Below are 23396 nucleotides of genomic sequence, written 5' to 3'. Positions count from 1 at the left end.
GCAGCCGCCACGCCCGCATAGGTGGGCCGAGAAGGCCCTGCCACCGGCGACGCTGGTGATGTCGCCATCGTATGAAGGGAAGTGCTACACCCACCCCGAGACTGCCCAGATGCACGGCAGGGTGTATGTGGGATGGGGAAGATAAGGCAGGGTGGGGTAGGCGGGGAGGGGTGTAGGTGCTCTCTCCCCGGAGTGAGAGAGGGAGAGAGGAGGTTGGAGGAGCAGGAGGGAGATGAGGCACAAGGCCGGTGCCCCAGTCAGGAGGGAAAAGGGGAGGCGGTGCCGCTCCCGGGGGCAGCAGCAGTGGGTGGGGGACTTCGGCTTTCTGGCCCTGTTGGGCGCACACTGTTCAAAAAAGGCCACGGGGTCTTCACCCCCCCCCACTGCAGATGTTAAAGTCCAGAGAAAAACGCCTTCGCCCCCCCCCCCCCCCTTCTCCCCTCCAGTCACTCCTTGTCCTCTTTTCCTCCCTCCCTCTGGGGAGAGCGCACCCTCCACAGGCCGGGCGGCAGGCAGGCAGGCCGGGCGGCCGGCAGGCAGGCAGGCAGGCCGGGCGGCAGGCAGGCAGGCAGGCAGGCCGGGCGGCAGGCAGGCAGGCAGGCAGGCCGGGCGGCAGGCAGGCAGGCAGGCAGGGCGGCAGGCAGGCAGGCAGGCAGGCCGGGCGGCAGGCAGGCAGGCAGGCCGGGCGGCAGGCAGGCAGGCAGGCCGGCAGGCAGGCAGGCCGGGCGGCAGGCAGGCAGGCCGGGCGGCCGGCAGGCCGGGCGGCAGGCAGGCAGGCAGGCAGGCAGGCCGGGCGGCAGGCAGGCAGGCAGGCCGGGCGGCAGGCAGGCAGGCCGGCCGGGCGGCAGGCAGGCAGGCAGGCAGGCCGGGCGGCAGGCAGGCCGGGCGGCAGGCAGGCCGGGCGGCAGGCAGGCAGGCCGGGCGGCAGGCAGGCAGGCAGGCCGGGCGGCAGGCAGGCAGGCAGGCCGGGCGGCAGGCAGGCAGGCAGGCCGGGCGGCAGGCAGGCAGGCAGGCCGGGCGGCAGGCAGGCAGGCAGGCCGGGCGGCAGGCAGGCAGGCAGGCCGGGCGGCAGGCAGGCAGGCCGGGCGGCAGGCAGGCAGGCAGGCAGGCAGGGCGGCAGGCAGGCAGGCAGGCAGGCAGGGCGGCAGGCAGGCAGGCCGGGCGGCAGGCAGGCAGGCCGGGCGGCAGGCAGGCAGGCAGGCAGGCCGGGCGGCAGGCAGGCAGGCAGGCCGGGCGGCAGGCAGGCAGGCCGGCAGGCAGGCCGGGCGGCAGGCAGGCAGGCAGGCAGGCCGGGCGGCAGGCAGGCAGGCCGGGCGGCAGGCAGGCAGTCAGGCAGGCCGGGCGGCAGGCAGGCAGTCAGGCAGGCCGGGCGGCAGGCAGGCAGTCAGGCAGGCCGGGCGGCAGGCAGGCAGTCAGGCAGGCCGGGCGGCAGGCAGGCAGGTCGGGCGGCAGGCAGGCAGGTCGGGCGGCAGGCAGGCAGGTCGGGCGGCAGGCAGGCAGGTCGGGCGGCAGGCAGGCAGGTCGGGCGGCAGGCAGGCAGGTCGGGCGGCAGGCAGGCAGGTCGGGCGGCAGGCAGGCAGGCCGGGCGGCAGGCAGACAGGCCGGGCGACAGGCAGGCCAGGCAACAGGCAAGCAGCAGCTCACCTCCCTCCTCCCTCCCCGCAGGGAACGAAAAACAAACAAACAAACCCAACAAAACAAAAACCGGGCGTCTCCGTGAGGAAGAACGAAAAATAAAGGTACTCACAAAAAAAAAAGAAAACAAACCCAAAATTTCCGCCCGGCTCCGACCCGGGGACCCCGCTACACGGGCGAACGTGAACTCACCCCACCCCGGAAACAAAGTGCAGGCGCTACCCCAGAGGAGGCACGTTTCAGGCCGTCTGAAGTTCAATCTCCATTCAGACCGAGAGAAGCAGCAGCAGCTTTGCTGGGCAGGAATGGGCAGCTGAACAAGCTCATTGTCCCACTTCCGCATTCAGACAATGGGGAGCTCTGATTGGCTGGAGGACCAGAATCCTTCCGGTCCTCCAGTGTTTCCATTGGTCAGCCCCCACAGACAGACAATGAGGGGCGGAGCCCCACGTGGGGGTGGGCGGGACTTTGTCCTCCAGCCGCGCTGAGCTGTTGTCCAATGGGACAGGCTGGAAGACCCGGACAGACAATGGTCAGTGCGCCGGCTTTGTCCCGGGCCCCGCCCCACACCCGCACATGCGCATTCCCCCAAAACGCGCACATGCGCACTTTTGATTCACTGCCTCTCACCAGCTCTGGCCAATGGGAAGAGTTGGAGGACCGGAAGGATTCTGGTCCTCCAGCCAATCAGAGCGCGGGCCTTGTGTGATTGAAGATTGAGCTTCAGGCAGATTCAAACTTCCTCCTGTTTCAATTAAGTGCAAGCAATTAAGAGCGTTAGACTGAAGATCTAAAGGTCCCTGGTTCAATCCCGGGTTTCGGCAGGGTCCCTTTGCTGGCTTTCTGTGCTATCTGCAAATTGGCACTGCATTCCTTTAAAGAGGCCAAAATCTGTGAGTAAAACACTTTCTTTTCTCCCCCTTTCGATTTCTTTTCTCATTCTGGGGGAAATTGGGGACTTGCAGCAACTGAAGGGAAAGGAAGTGAATCCAGGGAAGCTGCAGACTCTGGAAAGATTGGCCCAGGTCTCTCTCTCTCTCTCTCTTGAAGACATTGATATAGAAACATAGAAGATAGGAGCAGGAGGAGGCCATTTGGCCCTTCGAGCCTGCTCCGCCATTCATTGCAATCATGGCTAATCATCCAACTCAATAGCCTAAACCTGCTTTTTCCCCATAACCTTTGATCCCATTCGCTCCAAGTGCTATATCCAGCCGTCTCTTGAATACATTCAATGTTTTGGCATCAACTACTTCCTGTGGTAATAAATTCCACAGACTCACCACTCTTTGGGTGGAGAAATGTCTCCTCAAATCTGTCCTAAATGGTCTACCCTGAATCCTCAGACTGTGACCCCCGGTTCTGGACTCCATCGGGAACATCCTCCCTGCATCTATCCTGTTTCGACCCTTAGAATTTTATAAGTCTCTTTGAGACTCCCCCCTCATTCATCTGAACTCCAATGAAAACAATTCTAACCTAGTCAATCTCTCCTCATACATCAGTCCTGTGATTCCCTGAATCAGCCTGGTAAACATCCTTTGCTCCCTCAGCGTGACACATTTATTTGTCTGTCTAAAAGGATGGTCTTTTTCCTAATGTTCACATAAAAGGGCAGCTTTCCCCAGGAGATGGCTGACATTTAAGGGGACAGTATGTTAATATAGAACAGAGATACGTCTAGTGTTATATGATACCCAGATTAGATACATTATTTATGTTTCTGTAATAAAATGCATTAATTATTATTTCTTGCATTCCAATATAATGCTGCAGCGATGTTATACATTTCCAGTCATAAAGTCATTACAGCACAGAAGGAATCCATTCGGTAACTCGAGTCCATGCTGACTCTCTGTATAACATTCCAGTCCCATTCCCACTCTATATCCCCATTCTCCTGAAAGTTTATTTCCTTCAAGTGTCCATCCACTTTCATTTTTTAATAGAATCCATAGATATGGATGGAGATTTACAACTTTTTGGGAATGAAATAGGAAATAACGTTCCATAGAAACTAGAATTGTCTGCTCTGAATTTCTATCCTATACTGACTGTGATGACTTTTGCAAACTCATTTCACAGGATATTGAACGAGGAATCACAGGCAAAAATCTCAACTGTCACCTCTAGACAGAGTCATATTCCTTGGGATCTGAATATCTTGTAATATGGAACTGTAGCTACGTTATATATTTCCAGACATCTCTTCCCTCAGAGGGTTGTGAGGTTTTGGATTTCTCTTCCACAGGGACCAGTGGAGGCTGAGGATCATTGAATATATTCCAGTAAGACAGATCTTTGACTGACAAGGGTGTCAAGGGTTATGGGGAACAGACAAGAAGATGGAGCAAAAGCTAATATGTGAGGGGGATTTCTTCACTCAAAGATGTGGTGAAGATTTGGAATTCTCAACCCCTGAGGACAGTGAAGCCTCAGTCATCAACTATTTTCAAGAGAGAGATTGATTGGTTTCTAGATATTGAAGATATCAAGGGATATGGGTTTAGTGTGGGGAGAATGATGCTGAGGTAGATGAACGAATTATCTCATTGAATAGTTTAAAAGAATCGATGAGCCAAATGGCCGACTGCAGCTCCTATTTGTTATGGTCTCTGTGTCCAGGACAGGAAGCAGTGAGCATGGATCTGTCAATCAGCCTCAATCAGCACCTTCAGGAGAATTGGGAGGGTGAATATTAGATACAGCAGAATGAGAATGGAGGGAGAGTGTGTGGGATGGAGATTCACAGCTTTTTGGGGAATGAGAGAGGAAAGAATGTTCCATAGAAACTAGAACTGTCTGTTCTGAATTTCTATCCTGTACTGACACTGATGACTTTTGTAAACTTGTTTTACAGGATATTGAAAGAGGAATCACAGGCCGAAATCTCAAACGTCACGTCAGATCTGACAGAGTCATATTCCTTGGGAGCTGAATATCATCGGACTTTGAATCTAGAAGGAGAAATTGTTGTCCAGTCTGTTGATTTGAAAAGATTTCAAACATCAGTGTGACTGGAAAAGTACCAACACTCTGCCACACTCGAGTGAGAGTGTTCCAGTGCACTGACTAAAGAGCTTTAACCAGTTACACAGCCTGAATAAATATCACACCATTCACAGCGGGGAGAGACTGTACCCGTGTTCTGTGTGTGGACGAGGCTTCAACTGATTGTCCGCCCAAGAGAGCAGCAAGGACACCTGCATCATGGAGAAACAGTCGAAATGTGGGGACTGTGGTAAGAGATACAGAGCCCCATCTCTGCTGGAAGCTCATTGGCGCAGCCACACTGGGGAGAGGCCATTCACCTGCTCTCAGTGTGGGAAGGGATTCACTCGGTCATTCAACTTGCAGTCACACCAGCGAGTTCACACTGGGGAGAGACCGTTCACCTGCTCTCAGTGTGGGAAGGGATTCACTCACTCATCCCACCTGCGGAGACACCAGCGAGTTCACACTGGGGAGAGGCCATTCACCTGCTCTCAGTGTGGGAAGGGATTCACTCAGTCATCCCACCTACAGATACACCAGCGAGTTCACACTGGGGAGAGGCCATTCACCTGCTCTCAATGTGGGGAAAGATTCACTCAGTCAACCCAGCTGCAGATACATCAGCGAATTCACACTGGGGAGAGGCCGTTCACCTGCTCTCAGTGTGGGAGGGGATTCACTCAGTCATCCAGCCTGCAGGCACACCAGCGAGTTCACACTGGGGAGAGACCGTTCACCTGCTCTCAGTGTGGGAAGGGATTTACCCGATTATCCAACCTGCGGACACACCAGCGAGTTCACACTGGGGAGAGGCCATTCACCTGTCCTCAGTGTGGTAAGGGTTTCACTCAGTCATTCAACCTGCGGGCACACCAGCGAGTTCACACTGGGGAGAGGCCATTCACCTGCTCTCAGTGTGGGAAGGGATTCACTCTGTTATCCCACCTGCGGAGACACCAGCGAGTTCACACTGGGGAGAGGCCATTCACCTGCTCTCAGTGTGGGAAGGGATTCACTCAGTCATCCCACCTGCAGATACACCAGCGAGTTCACACTGGGGAGAGGCCATTCACCTGCTCTCAATGTGGGGAGGGATTCACTCAGTCATCCCAGCTGCAGATACATCAGCGAGTTCACACTGGAGAGAGGCCATTCACCTGCTCTCAGTGTGGGAAGGGATTCACTCAGTCATCCAGCCTGCTGACACACCAGCGAGTTCACACGGGGGAGAGACCATTCACCTGCCCTCAGTGTGGGAAGGGATTTACTCGATTATCCAGCCTGCAGATACACCAACGAGTTCACACTGAAGAGAGGCCATTCACCTGCTGTCAGTGTGGGAAGGGATTCTGTGATTCATCCAGGCTGCTGAGACACCAGCGAGTTCACACTGGGGAGAGGCCGTTCACCTGCTCTCAATGTGGGAAGGGATTCACTCGGTCCTCCCACCTGCGGATACACCAGCGAGTTCACACTGGGGAGAGACCATTCAGCTGCTCTGTGTGTGAGAAAAGATTCAGTCTTTCATCCCACCTGCTGAGACACCAACAAGTTCACGAGTGATTCCAGGGGTTGGATTCTGCTGTTATAGTTTCTGCTCTCAATTACATCCAGGACTGCATTTTGTTCATTCTCACAGTTGGTCAATGGGGAGGGTCGGAGGGTTTCTTTCTGCTGGACTGGCCGGTCTCATGACTTTGCCTCCAGTGGGCTGATGCTCTTTGAGTCTTGTTGCGAATACCCGGTTTCAAATTTCACACGGATCACAGAGTGACAGGGTGTTAGGAAGTTAAGAGTCACTATTTTTGTTTGAAACCCCCTCAAATGCCCATCCAATGTTCATGTTCTGTCATTCATGCACAAGGACACCCAGATCCCTCTGCACTGACAGACTTTGAATGCGCTTCCCATATAAATAATAATTTACCCTTTTAATGTTTTGTCGTGAAAATGGATGACCACACACGTATCAACATTAACCTCCATTTGTCACATTCTGGCCCATTCTCCTAGCCTGTCAATATCCAACTGTAACCTCTATAATCTCAACAGAGCCTGCTTTCCCACTCATCTTCGGATCCTCCGCGAATCTTGCTATGTTGCATTCTGGCCCTAATCGCAGGTCAGTTAAATCGGTTGTAAACAGATGAAAACTGAAAACGGCGTCATCCGTCGTGTTACAGTCAATTTCACTCCAGAGAAGGACCCATTTATTCCGACCCTATGCTTTCTCTCACTCAATCAATCCTCTATCCAAGCCAATGTTCTGTGCCCAACCCCTGGGATCTAACACTCTTGTCCAATGCCTTCTATCATCCAGATATGCCACATCCACGTGATTCCCATCATCCATCTCTCTGTTTAAATCCTCAAAAAACTGTAGCAAGTTTGTCAAACACAACTTGCCCTTCATAAAATCGAGCTGACCCTGGTGAATTCCGCTTTGTTTTCCATTGATCAGTTATCTCCTGCTTAATGACTGACTGCAACAACTTCCCACCACAAAGGTCAAAATAAGTGGTCTACAGTTTGCCACTTTTTGCGTCTCTCCTTTTGTGAATAAGGGTGTCAGATCAGCGTGTGTTCAATCCACTGGTATCTTTCCAGAATCTATGAAAATTGGAATATCATAACTAATGCACCCACTATCTCTGCTGCCATCGCCTTTAATACCAGAGAGTGCCGGCCATCAGAGTTCAATTTCTTGCAATCAACGTTTTAATGTATTGCAACAAAGATAAATCCCATTCCATGTCTCATGGACTGGTGGGTGGAGGAGGAATATGAATGTAGATAACTCCCTCATTTATATGTAATATTTTACTGTTTCTCATGTGGCTTGAAATAACTTGCTGGCCAATACTCAGTTAAGTTGTTTCTGAATTGTACCCAAGTCATTCTTTGCAAAACGGCAGAGAATCCCCTCTGATGTATGAAGCAACATCCATGACTCAGCGTGGGTTCAGGGATATGATTCGAGCCTTACCATTTATTGATGATCTCCTCTGCATTACTGCCAAAAGGGCGATTAACTCACAGATTAACAGGACACCGAGTGAGATGCAGATCACCAGAGGGATGGAGGCGCTTTCATCTTCATGTCCTTGATGAAAGATTCAAGGAAGTTTTGTGAGATAAAATGTCCACAATGTTTTTAAATACTTATATGATCAGCAAACACTCAGAATGTCGTTAGAAATTGACAAAATTAAGGCAATGCCAATGTGTGACAATTATTTATCCCAATGTAAAATTAGCTGGAATAGTGATTGATATTTATTACAGAGATATACCTGAAGGTGTGGACGGAGAAGTCGGAGATAATTCCGGACCTGATGAAGACATGGTAAAAAGAGCACAATTATTTGCATTGTTGGTCAGAAAGACATCTGAAAACATGGATTATATTCATCAAAAATGGGTCGGACAACGTCGCACAGTCCCAAACGGAACCGATCAGTGGAACACTTACCGGAGCAAATCACACTGGCATCTTCCTTGTGATCACAGTCAGCTTGAGCTAATGACGAAGAAGGGCAGTCAAACAGAAAGGCTTCGCTTCCGGTGCACTTCACCTCATCCAGCCAGACAGTACCGTTACCCTGCCCAAAAGCGGCCCCTCCTGTGGCCTCGAGAGCAGAGCCACAGCCCAGCTGTCTGCAGACAACACTGGCATCGTTCATATCCCAAGAATCATCACAAACCGTGCCCCAGGCTCTATTACACAATGCCTCCAATCTCCCGGAGCAGTTGTTGTTACCTTCAGCCAAGCGCAAACTTTGCCCTAAATTTGTCAAAGATAATCAACAAATTATTAACCTTGATGTAGCACAAGAGAGGAATACAATCAGGTAGCTGTTTTATTAAAGTTGAGAAAGAACCTGATTCTCGCTTGCAGCCGTTTGCACTGTCCTGCTCTTGCTTCGGTGTGTCTCCCCCTGTTGATAAGATAAACATGCTGACTCCATGAGCTACATCAATATTTCAAATCACACCTGCAAGCAAAATGATTGATTGTGTTACCTGAACAAACGACACCTGCATCTTCCCGATGATGACAGTTGTGTTGACCCCACGGGTCTGCCTGGCATTGCCAAAGGGTCGACTCGTGTGAAAGGCACTCGACCTCATCCAACCAAATAGGTCCGGATCCTTCTCCGAATGAGCGAGCGTCATAGTCGATGGAAACGAATGTGCCGCAACCTAACTGTTTACAGATCACTGTTCCAGCATCTTGATACAGGTTTTCAGAGCAAACTGTTCCCCAGGTCCCATTATAGAACACTTCCACTCTGCCCTCACAGCGATGCTTTCCCTTCACCAAACGCAGCTCTTTGTGCTCTGTCAAGCAAGTAATAAATAACCACATGGTTCAATTAACAATTCTGTATCCACAGTGCACTGTGGGTATATATATGTACATATATATATATATGTATATATATATATATGTCTAAGTTGAGTTCACGGTTTGCCATAATTATTTCACAAAGGTCACAGAAATACAGATATAATCAAGAATAAGCAACATTGAATTTCAATCGAAATATTTGAATGATGGACCCGATTGATTGCTTGCCCTCTTTTTAGGTCAAACCAAATAAACAAACTCAGATTAAAGCAGGACAAAGTAAAAGGGGCAGCTCCCCAAAAAGGAGGGGGAAGATTGATTGCTTGCCGGAATGGTGAGAGGGCCAATGCTTTATGCTCTGTGCGCAGACTACCAGAAGAGGTTCAAAAAGTTCCCATAGTGAAAGCCCATGAAAGACAATGGGAAACTAGGCATTCAGTATAAAAGTAAATTTAAAAAGTTTGTAAAGTTTCTCGTTACTTAAGTAGCAAAAGTTCCGGTGTGAGATTCACATGGATTGGCGCTGCGGTCGCTGCTCCTTGGGACTTTGTAATCGGCAGTAAAAATGAACGTCTTTTGTGGCAGCAAACTGGTTTGTATAGTTAATACTGAAGAGGACTGCAAAGTATGTATCAAAATGTTAATACCAGGCAGGATACACATGCCAATGACAACTTAGTTTTCGTCCTGCTAAGTGGAATGGAGCGAATTTTGATGCGAAGAATAAAGTGACAGCATGCTTCTTGAGAAATAAGTGATTAAATCAAATATCTTTGCAAAATAATGTCGTTATCCGGAACATTTTACACATAACCTGATGAAACTTAAGGCTCGTGATCAGAATAGTCAGTGATATTAAGTGGAAGATGCATTTATGTCAGGAAATGAGGGATAAAGAAACATAAGGCAACACATTAGAAGTCGGCTGTCGAAATACTTTAGCAATAATTACGCCCAGAATAAAAAAAGTCAGAGAGGGATTTGACAGAAGGGTAAGCGCCGTCCTTAGGTATATCAGGAACATATCTCATGTATGAAAGTTCTAATGTAACTGAAGTTAGGACAGTTACCAGAGCACATGATCTTCACATCTTCTTTATGATTACAGTCGTGGTTCCCCCACAATGCATGGGGACATTCCCAGAGAAATGATTCACTCCCGGAGCATTCCAGCTCATCCAACCAAATTGGGTCTGCGTCAGGTCCAGCCGATGTATGAAGAGGAAGCCGCAATGCGTGTCCACAATCCAGCTGCTTGCAAACCACGTCAGCGTCTGTCAGATCCCAGGAATCATCACAAACTGAGCCCCAGGTCCCATTGTGATAAATCTCCAGTCGGCCCGCACATCGGCTTCCACCGCCAGAGAGCCTTAACTGCTTGTGTTCTAATAGAATAATGAAAGTTTCATATTATGTTTCTTAAACATATTCATCTCGTTGCTAAATTCAAACTATTGTATAATTTCCAGCTCAATTAAAACCTGCATTTTAACTGCCGTTGACAGCGACATTAATCTATGCTCTAGAAAAAACAGTTTCTGTTCGGAGGGAAAATAAATGATGGAGAGTTTACAAATCTTCTCGATATTCACATTTCCAACGGTAATATGATGCGACGGTTTTCGGTTTGGATCTGACCCACTCATTGCAGCTTGTATTGCTTTGTCATCAATTATGTAATTGTGGTAATTAGTTGTTCCACACAGAATGTTTTAAGCAGACATTTGATTCTTTGTTTTTCACTGCCTCATTTTGCCATGCAAACTTCATTAGATACTTCACCAGTTCACACATATATATCGGAACATATCAGAGGTACTGCAAATATGCAAGTCGGCTGGCAGCGACTTGACCTTTCAGACAGTGTCCTTTCTTGCGAACTCACCCAAAATGTTCATCAGTTCCTTGTTATCTCAAGAATGCAGATTTCAAAACTACTCTGATGGACGCCCCTCCAAAACACGTGAATGCAATCAGAACTTTTCGAAACGAACAGTGCACATTTCAACTCACCAGCCGCGACCAGCGCACGCAATAACCCGCACTCGCACCCCCTCCCTCCCCAATCCCTTCCCCTGCCCCCATACTGACCAACAGCACCACCAGCCCTGGCTATTTGATCTGCATTGGACTCTCTTCCGTCAATACAAATTGGCTTCAAAATATCATGGTCATATTCAGAGATATCGATGCTCTCCACTCCTGCTCACCGCTCTGTCATAGCCAGCCCCACTACCCCGAGCGATCATGAAAATCACCGCTCATGGATCCAATCCACACGGTAGACAGTGGTTAGCACTGCTGTGTTCGCAACACCAAGGACCTGGGTTTGATTCCTGGCTTGGATCACTGTCTGTGTGGAATTTGTACATTCTCCCCGTGTCTGCGTGGGTTTGCTCCGGTTTCCGCCCATATTCTGAAAGACGTGCATTGACCCAAGCAGGCGGTGGACTGTGGCGACTCGGGGAATTTCACTGTAACTTCATTCCAGTGTTCATGTCAGCCTTACTTGTTACCAATAAATTACCTTTAACTAAGATTTTGGCTTTCCTTCCCATCTGACGCTTCATGCAGCAATCCTTTCTTCATACTTATTTAAACAGTCATTATGTGAGTGACTGGGACACAAGGTTGCAATCCCCTTCTTAAACGTGGCCCCCTCTCTCTTCGTTGTGCTGTTGAAACCCACCCCACTGATCAGCACATTAGTCCCCATTGCCGATTTGTCTTTAGTTGTGTTGGTCTCAATTTACAGAGGGAAGTTACCTGGAGATTTGTAAAGTTGTTAAATGATTTTATTAAATTGTTATTGTCATCATATTCCAAACTATTATGTTTTATTTTTCTTTCCGGGGCGTCCTGTCCTGCATCCAAGCACCAGTGTGAAATATCTCAGCTACGTGTTCCCGAGGAAGAAGTAAAGTATATTCCCCAGTTGACCAAGATTACATTTTTCCCTTTATGTTTCTGGAAAAGTGACCTGTTTATTCACCTGAGCACAGAACCCCTACGCCGATGCTGTCACTACGATTCGGGTTCAATATGAATGTGCTGCACTTTCGGAGATGCGATTCGTTCCCTTCACACCGGACATCGTTTACCCACACAGACCCTTCACCCTCTCCGTACTTTGAATTGTAAAAGGCGGCTTCCGCTTCGCCGCAGCCCAGCTGTCTGCAGGCCACGTTCTCCCCGCTGGAGGTCCCTCTACGGAGGGATCTCCCCCAATTACGTCGGGGACCTGGGGTGGAGGGTGATGCATGCAGCAGTTCCGCACAACCGTAGGATTCACTGGTTCACGGGCTCCGAAGACTGCCCTTTCTGTGGCCTTGTGGAGTCCGTGGACCATGTCTATGTTGAGTGTCTTAGGCTGCACTCCCTTTATGTTTTCCTGAAGAATCTTTTATTGATGTTTTGTTTGCACTTCAGTCCCACGCTCCTGATCTACGGACACCCGGTGCGGAGAGGGGAGGGTCGGGATGGCGACCTCCTCGTGAACCTGCTCCTGGGCCTGGCGAAACGCGCCATTTACCGGTCCAGGCAGCGGGCGATCGAGGGGGCCGTCCATCCTGACTGTCTTCCCCTCTACCGCGGCTACGTTCGCGGCCAGGTGTCCCTGGAGAGGGAGCATGCGGTGTCCACGGACGAGGTTGACGCTTTCCGCGCCCGCTGGGCACCGCAGGGGTTGGGGTGCATTATTGACCCTAATAACCACATTTTAATTTGATGTTTTTAAGTTTCCTTTGCATTTTGATTTCTGTTCGGGCTGTTCCCCCTCCTTTTTGGGGAGCTGCCCCTTTTACTTTGTCCTGATTTAATTTGAGTTTGTTTACTTGGTTTGACCTAAAAAGAGGTCTGCAGGCCACGTTCGCGTCATTCAGATCCCAGAGGCTGTCGTGCACTCTGCCCCAGCTGTGATTGTGGTAAATCTCCACTCGCCCATCACACCGACTTCCCCCATTCGTCAATCTCAGTGACCAGTTTTCATCTAGGCGAAGAAAGACATGGAGACCAGTGGTTACAGTGCAGCAAATTAACTCAAATTAATATTACCTTTCGCCAGAGCCGCTCTCCCCGGTGAAGGATGTCATGAGAGGCTGCTGAGCACAGCCAGACAGGAGGCTGAACAGCCAGCGTGGCTGCTCCATATTTGAAGCAAATACATTGATAAGCGGATGAATAATACATGTTTATGGAACTCAAGGATGGGGTAGCATTTGGGCGGTTAAATGCAGAAATATCCTCACTAATCCCAGCACCACGTGTTTTGCTTTCGGGACTCACCCGTGCAGATGACACTGGCGTCATTTTCATGTGAGCAGTTAAACTCTTCCACGGATGAAATCGGACACTCCCACAACCAGGACTCACTCCCGCGGCAGCTGTAGTTCTCCTTCCACACTGGGCCATTTCCCTTCCCAAAGGCTGCACCTCTCGGGATTTTCTCTACCACTCCACACTGAAGATGCTCACAGATCACACTGGCGTCTTCGAAAGCAAAGTAAGCATCACAGAGCGTCCCCCAGTGTTCTCCATGCAGCACTTCCACACGGCCGGAGCACCTGTCCTTTCCACCAACCAATCTCGGCCCATGATTTCCTGTTTCACGTACAAACACAAACCCAAATAATTTATACATCGAAATTAGAAAAACACATGACAGTTTATTTTTGTAAACGGGAAAACACACTTTACATCTGCATCTACAATCATTGCCCAATATTCACAAAAGATCATATAAAACTAATGAACATTATGTGTGATGCTTTTAGGAAGGTGCTTCAACCCAAAGAGAACAGTCCATCCTGAAGAGAAAAGCTCATGTGCCATTGGCAGAATATACTGTCTTTGCAGCAGGTCCAGTATACATTTTAAATAAAGTGCACGGTGTTTAAGCATTGCATGACGATGCAATTATAAAACGATATCCTCTGGAGCAATAAGCTGAGCATAAAATGGTAAGTGCACCTCCAAAATTAGACAGAATCTCGGACCGGATAATTCAGAAAATAAATGTCGTTCGAAAGATTACTGTATTATTCTGGAGGTTATGCACATTATTGACACGTTATCCATGCTTTGAAATCTCCTCTACACATTCGTACAATTTTCCACCTGAACAGCTGGATGTAAAACATGCACTTGCAATGCCTTTACTGAGCTCATTCAATTATTTTGTTTAATGCAAGATACTTGAAATATAAAACGCTTCATTTATTCTGCTGCGCCAATAACCTCTTTAAAATGCAAACACAGTTATTGTCTGCTATAATCCATGCAGTGGGTTCATGGCTTGGGATGCAGAGTACGTCTACCCAACAGCTCCACAAATAATGTCATATCAAATGTTTAAGAGAAGCCTATGTTTAGCCAAGGTACTAAATCAACAATAATAATCTGCTCATTTCAGACCACGAATAAAAACGCAGACATTTCTGATTTGCAAAAAAGGTGCATACTTTAAAATAATGTTTCAAAATTACAACAAATTTACAGTGAAATATGAAGCGCGGATGGATGGATTCCTGATCGGTAAGGGAATGAAGGGTTATGGGGATCAGGCGGGTAAGTGGTACTGATCCACGTCAGATCAGCCATGATCTTATTGAATGGCGGGGCAGGCTTGAGGGGCTAGATGGCCTACTCCTGCTCCTATTTCTTATGTTCTTATGTTCTTATGTTCTGGTTAGGTATGACCATGTTAGAGAGAAAGAGAACTGTAATCTCTCCATTGCTGAAATATTAAGAATTTTTTTTCTAATATTCACAAGTCTGCACTCACCGGAACAGATCACACTGACATCGTTCCTGTGGGTGCACTCGGACCGAGTTACAGGAACAAGGGTGCAGTCCGTCAGGCCTGTCTCGCCGCCTTTACATTCAAATCTTTCGTTCCATATTAATCCAGCGCCCTCTCCAAAATAAGCCCCGCTTCTAACGGAAATAGCGACTCCGCACTGAAGCTCAGCACAGACCACTCTGGCGTCATTCCAATCCAAGTCAAGGTCACACACTGTGCCAGATTCTATATTGCTATGGATCTCCAATCTGCCGGAGCATGTGAAAGCTCCGAATACTAGTTTTGGAAATCTGTGGGCTGAATAACAACAGATCAGAATCACACTAATTATTATCAAAAAGTATTCACATCCGCTTAATTAGATTCTATCATGATTGGTTCTGAATCTGGTTCCTCTTAGTTGCCCCTTAATCTAAAGATGTACATTCAGGGGAATGATCGAAGTAAAAACGTGGGGTGCGACCTGGGTTAGATACTCTGTCGGTTCGACTCAACGGGCTGAATGTCCTTTTTCTGCATTAAGAAATTCTATAATTAAAGATGTTTCATTAAGTTCAATAGGTGTCAACTATTATACTCTCCAGAAGCCGTGTTCAGTCTCACAGCGATTCCTCTGGAACACTCTTCCCCATTCCTCCCTTAAATTGAACCGAGCGCTGGTTTATCTCAATAAATTCTGAGTATAATTGCCCCCTACCGCCTGGTGATGGGAAATATCACAATGTGCAACAGGCGGACCTGAATCAATAACATATGGAATTATTTGCCCAGGGACGTTCTAACTGATAGGCATCAAACGAAATTCTATATTTATTTTTCGGAGTGTTGAGAATGAACGTTCTGAGAGGACTTCAAGCAGAAATGAAACGGTGGATTCCAGAACGTCTCAATGGTGATTAGCAAACAACACTCGAGCTTTACTGAAGGTCCATGTGTACAAATCACAAAATGCAAAGGCCAGGTGCAAAACGTAATCAAAAATCCTCCTGGAATTTTAGCATTTCTATTTAGATGGCTCGACTATGAAATGGGGGGCGGGGGCGGGGAGGGGGGGGGGGGAGAGTTTCTGCAAAAACTTTGGTCAGTCCATATCTGGAATGGAATCGGCAATTCAGGGAACTGCATCCGTGAAAGGATCTCCTGTTCTGGAAAATAGTCCAGTGAGAGTGTCGCAGGCTACTGGTTACTGAGTCTAGACAACATCTCCTTCTGTCAGTTTACACTGTGTGAAATCTGCCTGAAGCTGCAGCAGCTGCAAATGTTAAAACAACTCATCTTCCTTCACTTTATTCTGGAGAAAGTATCAACTGCCGCACATTTGTTTGAAATATAACCTAATGACCAAATTGAGCCAGCACTATTCATTCAAATACAAAGGAACTCTCTCCCAGTAACATTTCTGATTTCTCTCCCTGACAGATTCTAAAGGTAAACTCCTCCAAAACAAATAACACGAGGGGAAATCAGATAGGAACAGTTGGAATTCATCAGATTCAGGGTGTGAGAGGGAGAAAACTTTCCAAATAGCATCAAACATTTTGGGACGAGGATTTACATGACAGTTATAAAAACGACACGCTTGGAGAGACAGGAGATATCCAGCCAGTCCCCTCTCACACAAAATCAGAAAACGTTGGAACAATTCAGCAGCTGTGGCAGAATTCGTGGCGAGGGAAGAATAGAGGGAAGTTTCCAGCACGCATGAATCTCCTCCAGACCCTTCTCATCCTCACTCCGCTCTTGGAACACGTTCAATCTGACCAGTGATTGTAGCTCTGAAAGTAGCCGCAGTGACTGGATAAGCGCTCTATGGCCTCCACAATCAATAGTCAGTAAATGTCAAACACATGGACCGAGACACCCGGATTTAAGTCAGCGACAGCCGCCAATTCCGACGGAGTGTCGCATGATCCGGACTCCCTATAAGTATAATTACGTGCACAGCCAGCCGATCAAAGCATGCCCGACCTTTTGACTCTGCACAGGCAAGGTCGGGACACATTAGCATGCCTGGGCTTCCCTCAACCACCTCCTCCCCCACGTAGTTGCCGTGTGGTTGTGTCGGTTGAGGCACTGGGGGAGGGGTGGTGGTGGAGAGCTCGAAGGATTGGGGGATCGGGGTGCCTCCGACCGTATCTCTGGGGTTCGGACCACATTTTCATCTGAGGGGACAATTTCTGGACACTGATGCAAAAAATAGGCATTAAGAATGGAGCGATTTGGAGTTAAGTTAAAATAGCAGAATAACCCAAACGCTGCGGACAGATGAATATAAACGATTGCTCAGCAGAAGCCCGAATATTGGACAGGATTTGCTCCGTGTGGTCCTGGAATGCTTCATTATTTGTTGAATGGTGATCGGAACTGATCAGTGAGGAACCAGGAGCGAACAGCTCCTCTCCTGAACATAGCTAACAGCAAGCGCTCAGCTCAAGGACACAGCTGGCCTGTGCACGGTTGTGGTCATTGTTAATCACTCTCATTGCTGTTACTTTATTATAAACTTAAATCCTGGTGTTAATGTAAGAACACTTCTATTTTCAGAATATTGAAATTATTCACCACTCTCTTTACGACTGCGTACAGTCTCAGAAACCTTTATCCGCCCCTTCCCGGAGAGCAGGCTGTAGATGATGGAGAGATTTGTTTTTTTTTACCTGAGCAAATCACACCGGCATCACTGGAGTGCGGAAAGAAAGATTCAGGATAGTGACCCCGTGGAAATGAGCGACAGTCCCGCAGAGCGGTCTCGCTCCCTTTGCACTGAACATCTGACGTCACAATGGGTCCGGATCCTTCCCCAAATTGAGCCCAGCCCGGTGCAGAGAGCGCGGTCCCGCAGCCCAGCTCCCCACACACAACATCGGCGTCCGGCTGGTCCCAGTTATAACCATGCACGGTCCCCCAGTGTCCCTTGTAGTGAATCTCCACTCTCCCAGCGCACCGACTCTGCCCATTCGCCAGTCTCAGCTTCACCGCCTCTGTAAAATACAGAAATAAACCAACAGTTATTGGCCGGCTGATACGGCAGGTCAGATCGGAATAATTTGAAACATCGAGTGTGTCCAGAACCTCAACAAACCCTGACATAATATTCGAGATTGCAAGTGGAAGCGGGAATATAAATAGACAGTGGGAACAATCCGTGAATCAGTTGGATGTCCTCTTTTTAGGTCAAACCAAACCAAGTAAACAAACTCAGATTGAATCAGGACAAAGTAAAAGGGGCAGCTCCCCAAAAAGGAGGGGGAAATCAGTTGGATGTTCGAAGCATCATTCTGCTGCATCAGGCGGGAATGTCGATAGGCGCATAATTGATTGAATCAGTGCAAGTCAGGACTGTCATGTTCCACGGTCTATCATACTGCCTGGACTAACATCGTGAAATGCCAATCCTAGTATCGATTCGATATTGCCACCACTGTCGAAACAGAGCCGCCCTGTTGCACCGAGCTGAATTAGACAGTCAGGTAGTCTCCAGCCCTTCCTGGGGCGGTAAGATGCGGCGGGTTTTCGGCGGAACCCTAATATGTCGGTGGTGGGAGGGGCAACAACAATTGCGCTGCATGTCAGCGCTGGCTGGTAACTCCGGAAGTGAAAAATTATCTCTAAATGACAGCGGCGCCGCGTTGCTTCTCACCCTGCTCCTCAGGGACCTAATTTAATGTCGTACTGAATCGGGGTGCAGCAATTAAAGACTGTCAGAAAAACATTGCAAGACCACTTTCCTTCACAACTGACAGGCAGACCCAGAATGGAAACATTGAACACAAAGACACTGAAATTGTCTCAGGATTTAACATTCAGTTGGATGGATTAGTGCAGTCAAATGTCAGATATGAACTTGGAGGGCGATTACCTGATCGGTCAGTCTGACTGTTTCCTGGTCTGCCTGAAATGAAATTTTGAAAATTAATCTTCGCTGCAACACGAGACGAATGAAGCTGTCAAAACCATACATCACAATGTCAACACCGAGGATCTGTGTTATTTCTTCATGATATGATTTGCAAGGAGTCGATATTAAAAAGTTTTATTCAAATTACCACACCCGTGATATTATGGCCTATTAATATCCGGGTCTCATTCCATCTTTTAAAAATTATTTTAACCACGTGTTACCGTATTCCCAAACTGGGAGATTTTGCGTCAGTCAAATCTCCTAATCCATTTGAGTCCCTAGTTTACATAATAGAATTAACAGGACAGTGATTCTTGTCTCCAGTTGGGTTGCTGAAATTTTTGACTTGATACACAGAGTAACAATAATAAAGTTACTCGAATATCTCTGCACCGCCGTCCACAATACGGAGAGTGCTTCATTTATTTTCAATGCAGACACTAGTCAGTCATCCTTATTAACTCTTCACTATCAATAGACAATATCGATCACCTTCCACTTATTTGCTGCTCGTTACCAGAATTGTGGGAAAACATTTCAATATTTACTCAAAATTTTCAAACTCTCGATGGTCCACCGAGAATCTCTGGACCTCTTCATCCATTCTGTCTTTATATCTTTTGCTCCACTTTTCAGCTTTCAGTAATTCTCCCACTGAATCTCTGACCCATTTCAAGATCAAAGAACAAAGAAAAGTACAGCACAGGTACTTCGGTCCTTCATGTCGATTAGGATGATCCAAGTAAAAAAAAACCTGCTGCCCTCACTCCGTCCATATATTTGTATTTCTTGCCTGTTCATGTACCCATCCAGATGCCTCTTAAATGTTGCTAATATGCCTACTTCAACCATCTCCTCTGGCAGCACGTCCCAGGCACCCACTACTCTCTGTGAAGAACTTCCCTCACACATCTCAAACTTTCCCCCTCTCACCTTGAGCCTGTTCCCCCTTTCCTCCTGCATCAGGTCACGAGTGACACAAACAAGCAATAAAATAGAAGGTGCTGGCCACCATACAAGCCGCCTGATTTTCTGGACATGCCAGCCATCACCTGAAACATCTGTGTACTGTGTAGATGATACACAGCAGCAAATGACCAAAACCCATTCCACAGTTCATTCCAAAACCGCGATCTCTACCACCTAAAAGTACAAGGACAGAAATACAGCGGTACCTTGAATTTCGCATTCCCTTCTAAGTCGGACACCATGCTGAGTTGGGACTATATTGGGGTTGCTTCATTCTCTTGTGAGCTCAATCCGTAACGCCACTATGCTTGCATCAGTGTATCATATACTGCAGCCAGTCAGGGAAAAAAAGGCTCAGAGACATATTCCTGAATACATCTGGGGACAGGCAATAAATGCTGCATTGTCAGGGACACTGACTTCACAAGAAATAGTATAATAATAAGAGTGCAAAAGCCGTGTCTGAATGTGGGATGTTTACGTTGTTTGAAAGAGATACAGAGACATGGAAAGTGTGGTACTGTAAAATGTAGGCCCATTTAAGATCATAAAACGCCAGTGGTACAAAACAGTCAAGGAACAAATATATCTCCCCATGACTGAGTCGATCGATCTGTCAATAATCTTTTATCTTAAACTATGAGACCTGACACATAACAAATAAATATCAGCTTTACGTGTGGAATTAATTACATAACATTGTATTCGCCGTTGAAAACCACCGTTAAACACTGATACCATTTAGCTCACAGCAGAAAAGACAAATAATGAGTCGCTGGTGGAATCATAATTTCCAATTGTATGGCCATACCAAATTAACTCTTGCCTGAGTATAAGATATCGCATTTAGAATATAAGCAGGCACGTATCCAATCTTTGCGAGAGAAGGTGATATATTTCTGGGGTCTGGAGGCCGAAGCTAATGTTACAAAATCGTTCAAAACATTTTACAAGGAAACGGTGGAATTCGCCAATCGAGAATGAGTCACAGGTTTTCACATCTCATTAAATGCAACAGAGAGCTTAATGGATATTGAGAGTATCTGGGAAGAGGTTGACAAATATCCAGTGACTGGTACAGAATACTGATGTTAATGTTTGGTGAGAAAGCTTTGTTGTGATTTCTGACGTTCATTGTCCCCAAGAGGAATCAGAAATGCCCATGCAGCAAATTCGCGGAAGAAGTCAGATTTTTCACTTCCCTATTATTTCACTCGTGCCACTGATATCAAGTATATTGCTCAATAAACCGGTTAAAGCAATGTTGGTCCCACCTCGATTTAATATTTAACTTTTCACTATTTACAGCCGTGTCCACTTCTCCAATTCAAAATAATCTGTTTAACAAAAGGCAGCTCACTGAACCACACGACGAGCAGACAGCTCTTCCACTGAGAAGCATCAATCCCAAATGTGTGCACGCATTCCATCGGCAGTAATTATAACTTTTACTGTTATTCCACAAGCAGTTCATTGACTTAGATTCCATTCTGCAATGTATGCTCTTCCACCTGTGGCGACGGTCTACACCCAGACTACGCTGTTTAACTAGAATTTCAATTCCGTCTGTCCAGCAGACCCAGTAGAATATTTAATCCTACCTGCCGTATCTGAGTTGGATTCCGTGGTAAATCTAAGTTTCTTATTCATTTGCTGATGTTTTTGAAGACTAATGAACTGAAAATGTAACTTTGCGCAAAATGTATTATGATAAGATTCTACAAGTTAAGTAAACCATTTCAACATTCACTTCATAAAACCCCAACTAGCGATTCAGTAGCAACAAAAAAAATCAATGTTTAATGAGGTGAGTCTCTTGAGCAGAGGATTAATGGTAAAACAATATAAAATGTGTTCTTCTTTCTTTTACAAAGCATGTTCTTATAAGCAACTGCAAAGTCCAATCAGTATTTTTAAAAATTTATTTCGCGGACTGTTTGTTCTTTACTGCGTGAAGTGTTTGATAACAGTAATGGGGCGCTTTCCTATCAGTAAAACAGCATTTGCAGTGACATTGGGAAGAATAAATATAACAGAAGAGGCACGTTGGGAACCAAGGGAAACTGAACCAAGTCAACGACTTAAATCTCAACAAAACTAGTGGGCCTGTGGAAGGAGATGAAAGATCAGGTCTCGATCTGCCACAGAAAACGGCATGAGACAGAGAGAAAATGAAAGCGTGGAATAGTTTTGAGAATGAAAAATAATTGGAACCTGAAAACATCTCTGCATAGAAATATTAATTTAACACATTCTGGTAAAATACGGGTAGGAGATATGAGGCAATTGAGCAGCAAACGTCAGAAAGCAAATCACGCATATTTAGCAAATTACATTATCAACATAAGATACGTTTTTTCTTCATATTAATGAAATTAATAAATGACATTATTAATTGCGATTCAAGTCAATGTGTTGAAATGCATTATTCACAGACCGAGCCCAACAGTCTGAGGCGGAGGCAGCTATTTTAAATGATTTGTTTGTTTTCTCTCTACACGGGGTTCAGACGGAAAATATACTGAGAAATATCAAGAGAAATATGTCTGGACAGTCCTCGCCAAAATTCCTGCATTTTTAAACGCAGTGAGTTGGCTTCCACTCAAACTCCTTTTCAGCAGATTCTCACAGCGACTGCTCTAATTTGTACCAACACAAATCAAGTGGTCCGAATAGAGGTTTTACAGTAAGATGTTGTCCATGCGCAAGCGCGGCATTTTCATTCAATTTTGTATTTAAATCTCAGGTTGCCCTAAGTCTCGGCCGAGAAATTAAAACATGCTTTAATCAGATGTTCTATATTCTAAATATATTTGGAAGGAAATAAGTTAAAAACAAACTGGGGATCTAAATTATTCACCAACTGAAACTTCTGCAACTTAAATTTCCAATTTCAATGCGCACTTCATAACAACGAAGGACGAATTTGAATATATCAGAGCCGTCTTCCTAAGTGGAGCGGGGAATTCAAAACACTGCTGGAAAAAATATATAATTTTCCAGATTTAGATTTGACAGTCCATTTTGATTCTCAACTCCAATTAATTTAATCTGCTCACGAATGTAAGGCAGACGGCGATTAAATACACTTTTCGTTGGACACTCGTGGACTCGGAGCAATACTCGGCAAAGGTGTTAGGCCCCTCGGTCCGAAGGGACTGTGCCGGGTGGAATAAAATCAATTCAGTCTAACCCCACTAGCCTGTTCTTGGCTCCTTTGTGCGTTGCAATACTTCAAACGCAGAAGCAAGCAGGTTTTCAATGTGCTGAGCACTTCTTCATCCTCCAGCTTTTCAGACACTGAACTCGCCTCCTCTCATTGTTAAATTGATGTACATTAATATCCCATTACCTCCAGATGACAATTATTATTCAAATTATCAACTTTCCCTTACATAGGTCACCAACATTTTTATTACGAAAGCTCAATATATCTATATATTTGTTAAAATTTTATGTTAGTGAATTCTCAATAGACATCGGGATACTTTCAATCAATAATAACTCACAGTTGAGAAGCTGCAATGTAATTAGAGTCAGGAAGGAGCGCAGCATCGTCCCGACTGTCGGTTACTGCGATCAGACTTGACTGTTCACCGAGTTTTGTACATCGGTGCCGGGCTGTCCTTCCAACACTTTCTGAAATACCAAACGCTCCAGGAATGAATTATTTGAGAAAGCTGTGTTCAGAAAATAATGTTTCCTCGCGTCTGACTAATTGATGCTCCGAATTGATGTGTGAAATG

The 23396-nt window shown here is 46.7% G+C and overlaps 2 protein-coding genes and 2 long non-coding RNA genes across 4 annotated transcripts in view; 1 reads left to right on the top strand and 3 right to left on the bottom strand.

Moving 5' to 3' along the window:
* The first annotated feature begins 4845 nt into the window (after window positions 1-4845).
* The window catches only part of LOC144485546 (uncharacterized), an 85319-nt gene continuing 66768 nt past the window's right edge, over window positions 4846-23396 (top strand). The window contains exon 1 of the mRNA XM_078203679.1: window positions 4846-6148. Within this exon, the coding sequence (XP_078059805.1) occupies window positions 4846-6148 (1303 nt within the window). The remainder of the gene's footprint in view (window positions 6149-23396) is intronic.
* On the bottom strand, window positions 6647-12074 carry LOC144485537 (scavenger receptor cysteine-rich type 1 protein M130-like). Its single transcript, XM_078203672.1, has 7 exons — window positions 12038-12074; window positions 10051-10365; window positions 8653-8970; window positions 8511-8567; window positions 8102-8413; window positions 7923-8018; window positions 6647-6741 (listed from the first exon to the last, which is right to left on the bottom strand). The coding sequence occupies exons 1-7, from the start codon at window positions 12072-12074 to the stop codon at window positions 6647-6649; spliced, it is 1230 nt and encodes a 409-aa protein (XP_078059798.1).
* LOC144485560 (uncharacterized) lies at window positions 12903-14947 on the bottom strand. The gene is made up of 3 exons (XR_013496176.1): window positions 14763-14947; window positions 13265-13579; window positions 12903-12968 (listed from the first exon to the last, which is right to left on the bottom strand). It is a non-coding gene; the product is annotated as an uncharacterized LOC144485560 (long non-coding RNA).
* LOC144485561 (uncharacterized) lies at window positions 17660-23359 on the bottom strand. The gene is made up of 3 exons (XR_013496177.1): window positions 23160-23359; window positions 18640-18672; window positions 17660-17761 (listed from the first exon to the last, which is right to left on the bottom strand). It is a non-coding gene; the product is annotated as an uncharacterized LOC144485561 (long non-coding RNA).

Source organism: Mustelus asterias, unplaced genomic scaffold (genome assembly GCF_964213995.1).
Source record: "Mustelus asterias unplaced genomic scaffold, sMusAst1.hap1.1 HAP1_SCAFFOLD_198, whole genome shotgun sequence".
Lineage (NCBI taxonomy): Eukaryota > Metazoa > Chordata > Chondrichthyes > Carcharhiniformes > Triakidae > Mustelus > Mustelus asterias.
Note: the sequence above shows the minus strand (reverse complement) of the source record. Positions and strands in the feature narration are given on the sequence as shown.

What these genes read in the sequence shown, in the direction of transcription:
- LOC144485537 (XM_078203672.1), bottom strand. Translation starts at nt 12,074, where the DNA reads ATGTCCGGTGTGAAGGGAACGAATCGCATCTCCGAAA. An exon ending in TGCAGGTGTCGTTTGTTCAG is followed by an intron (nt 8,568 to 8,652) that starts GTAACACAATCA and finishes TCTTATCAACAG; the next exon opens with GGGGAGACACACCGAAGCAA. An exon ending in TGCCAGTGTGATTTGCTCCG is followed by an intron (nt 8,019 to 8,101) that starts GTAAGTGTTCCA and finishes CCATGTTTTCAG; the next exon opens with ATGTCTTTCTGACCAACAAT.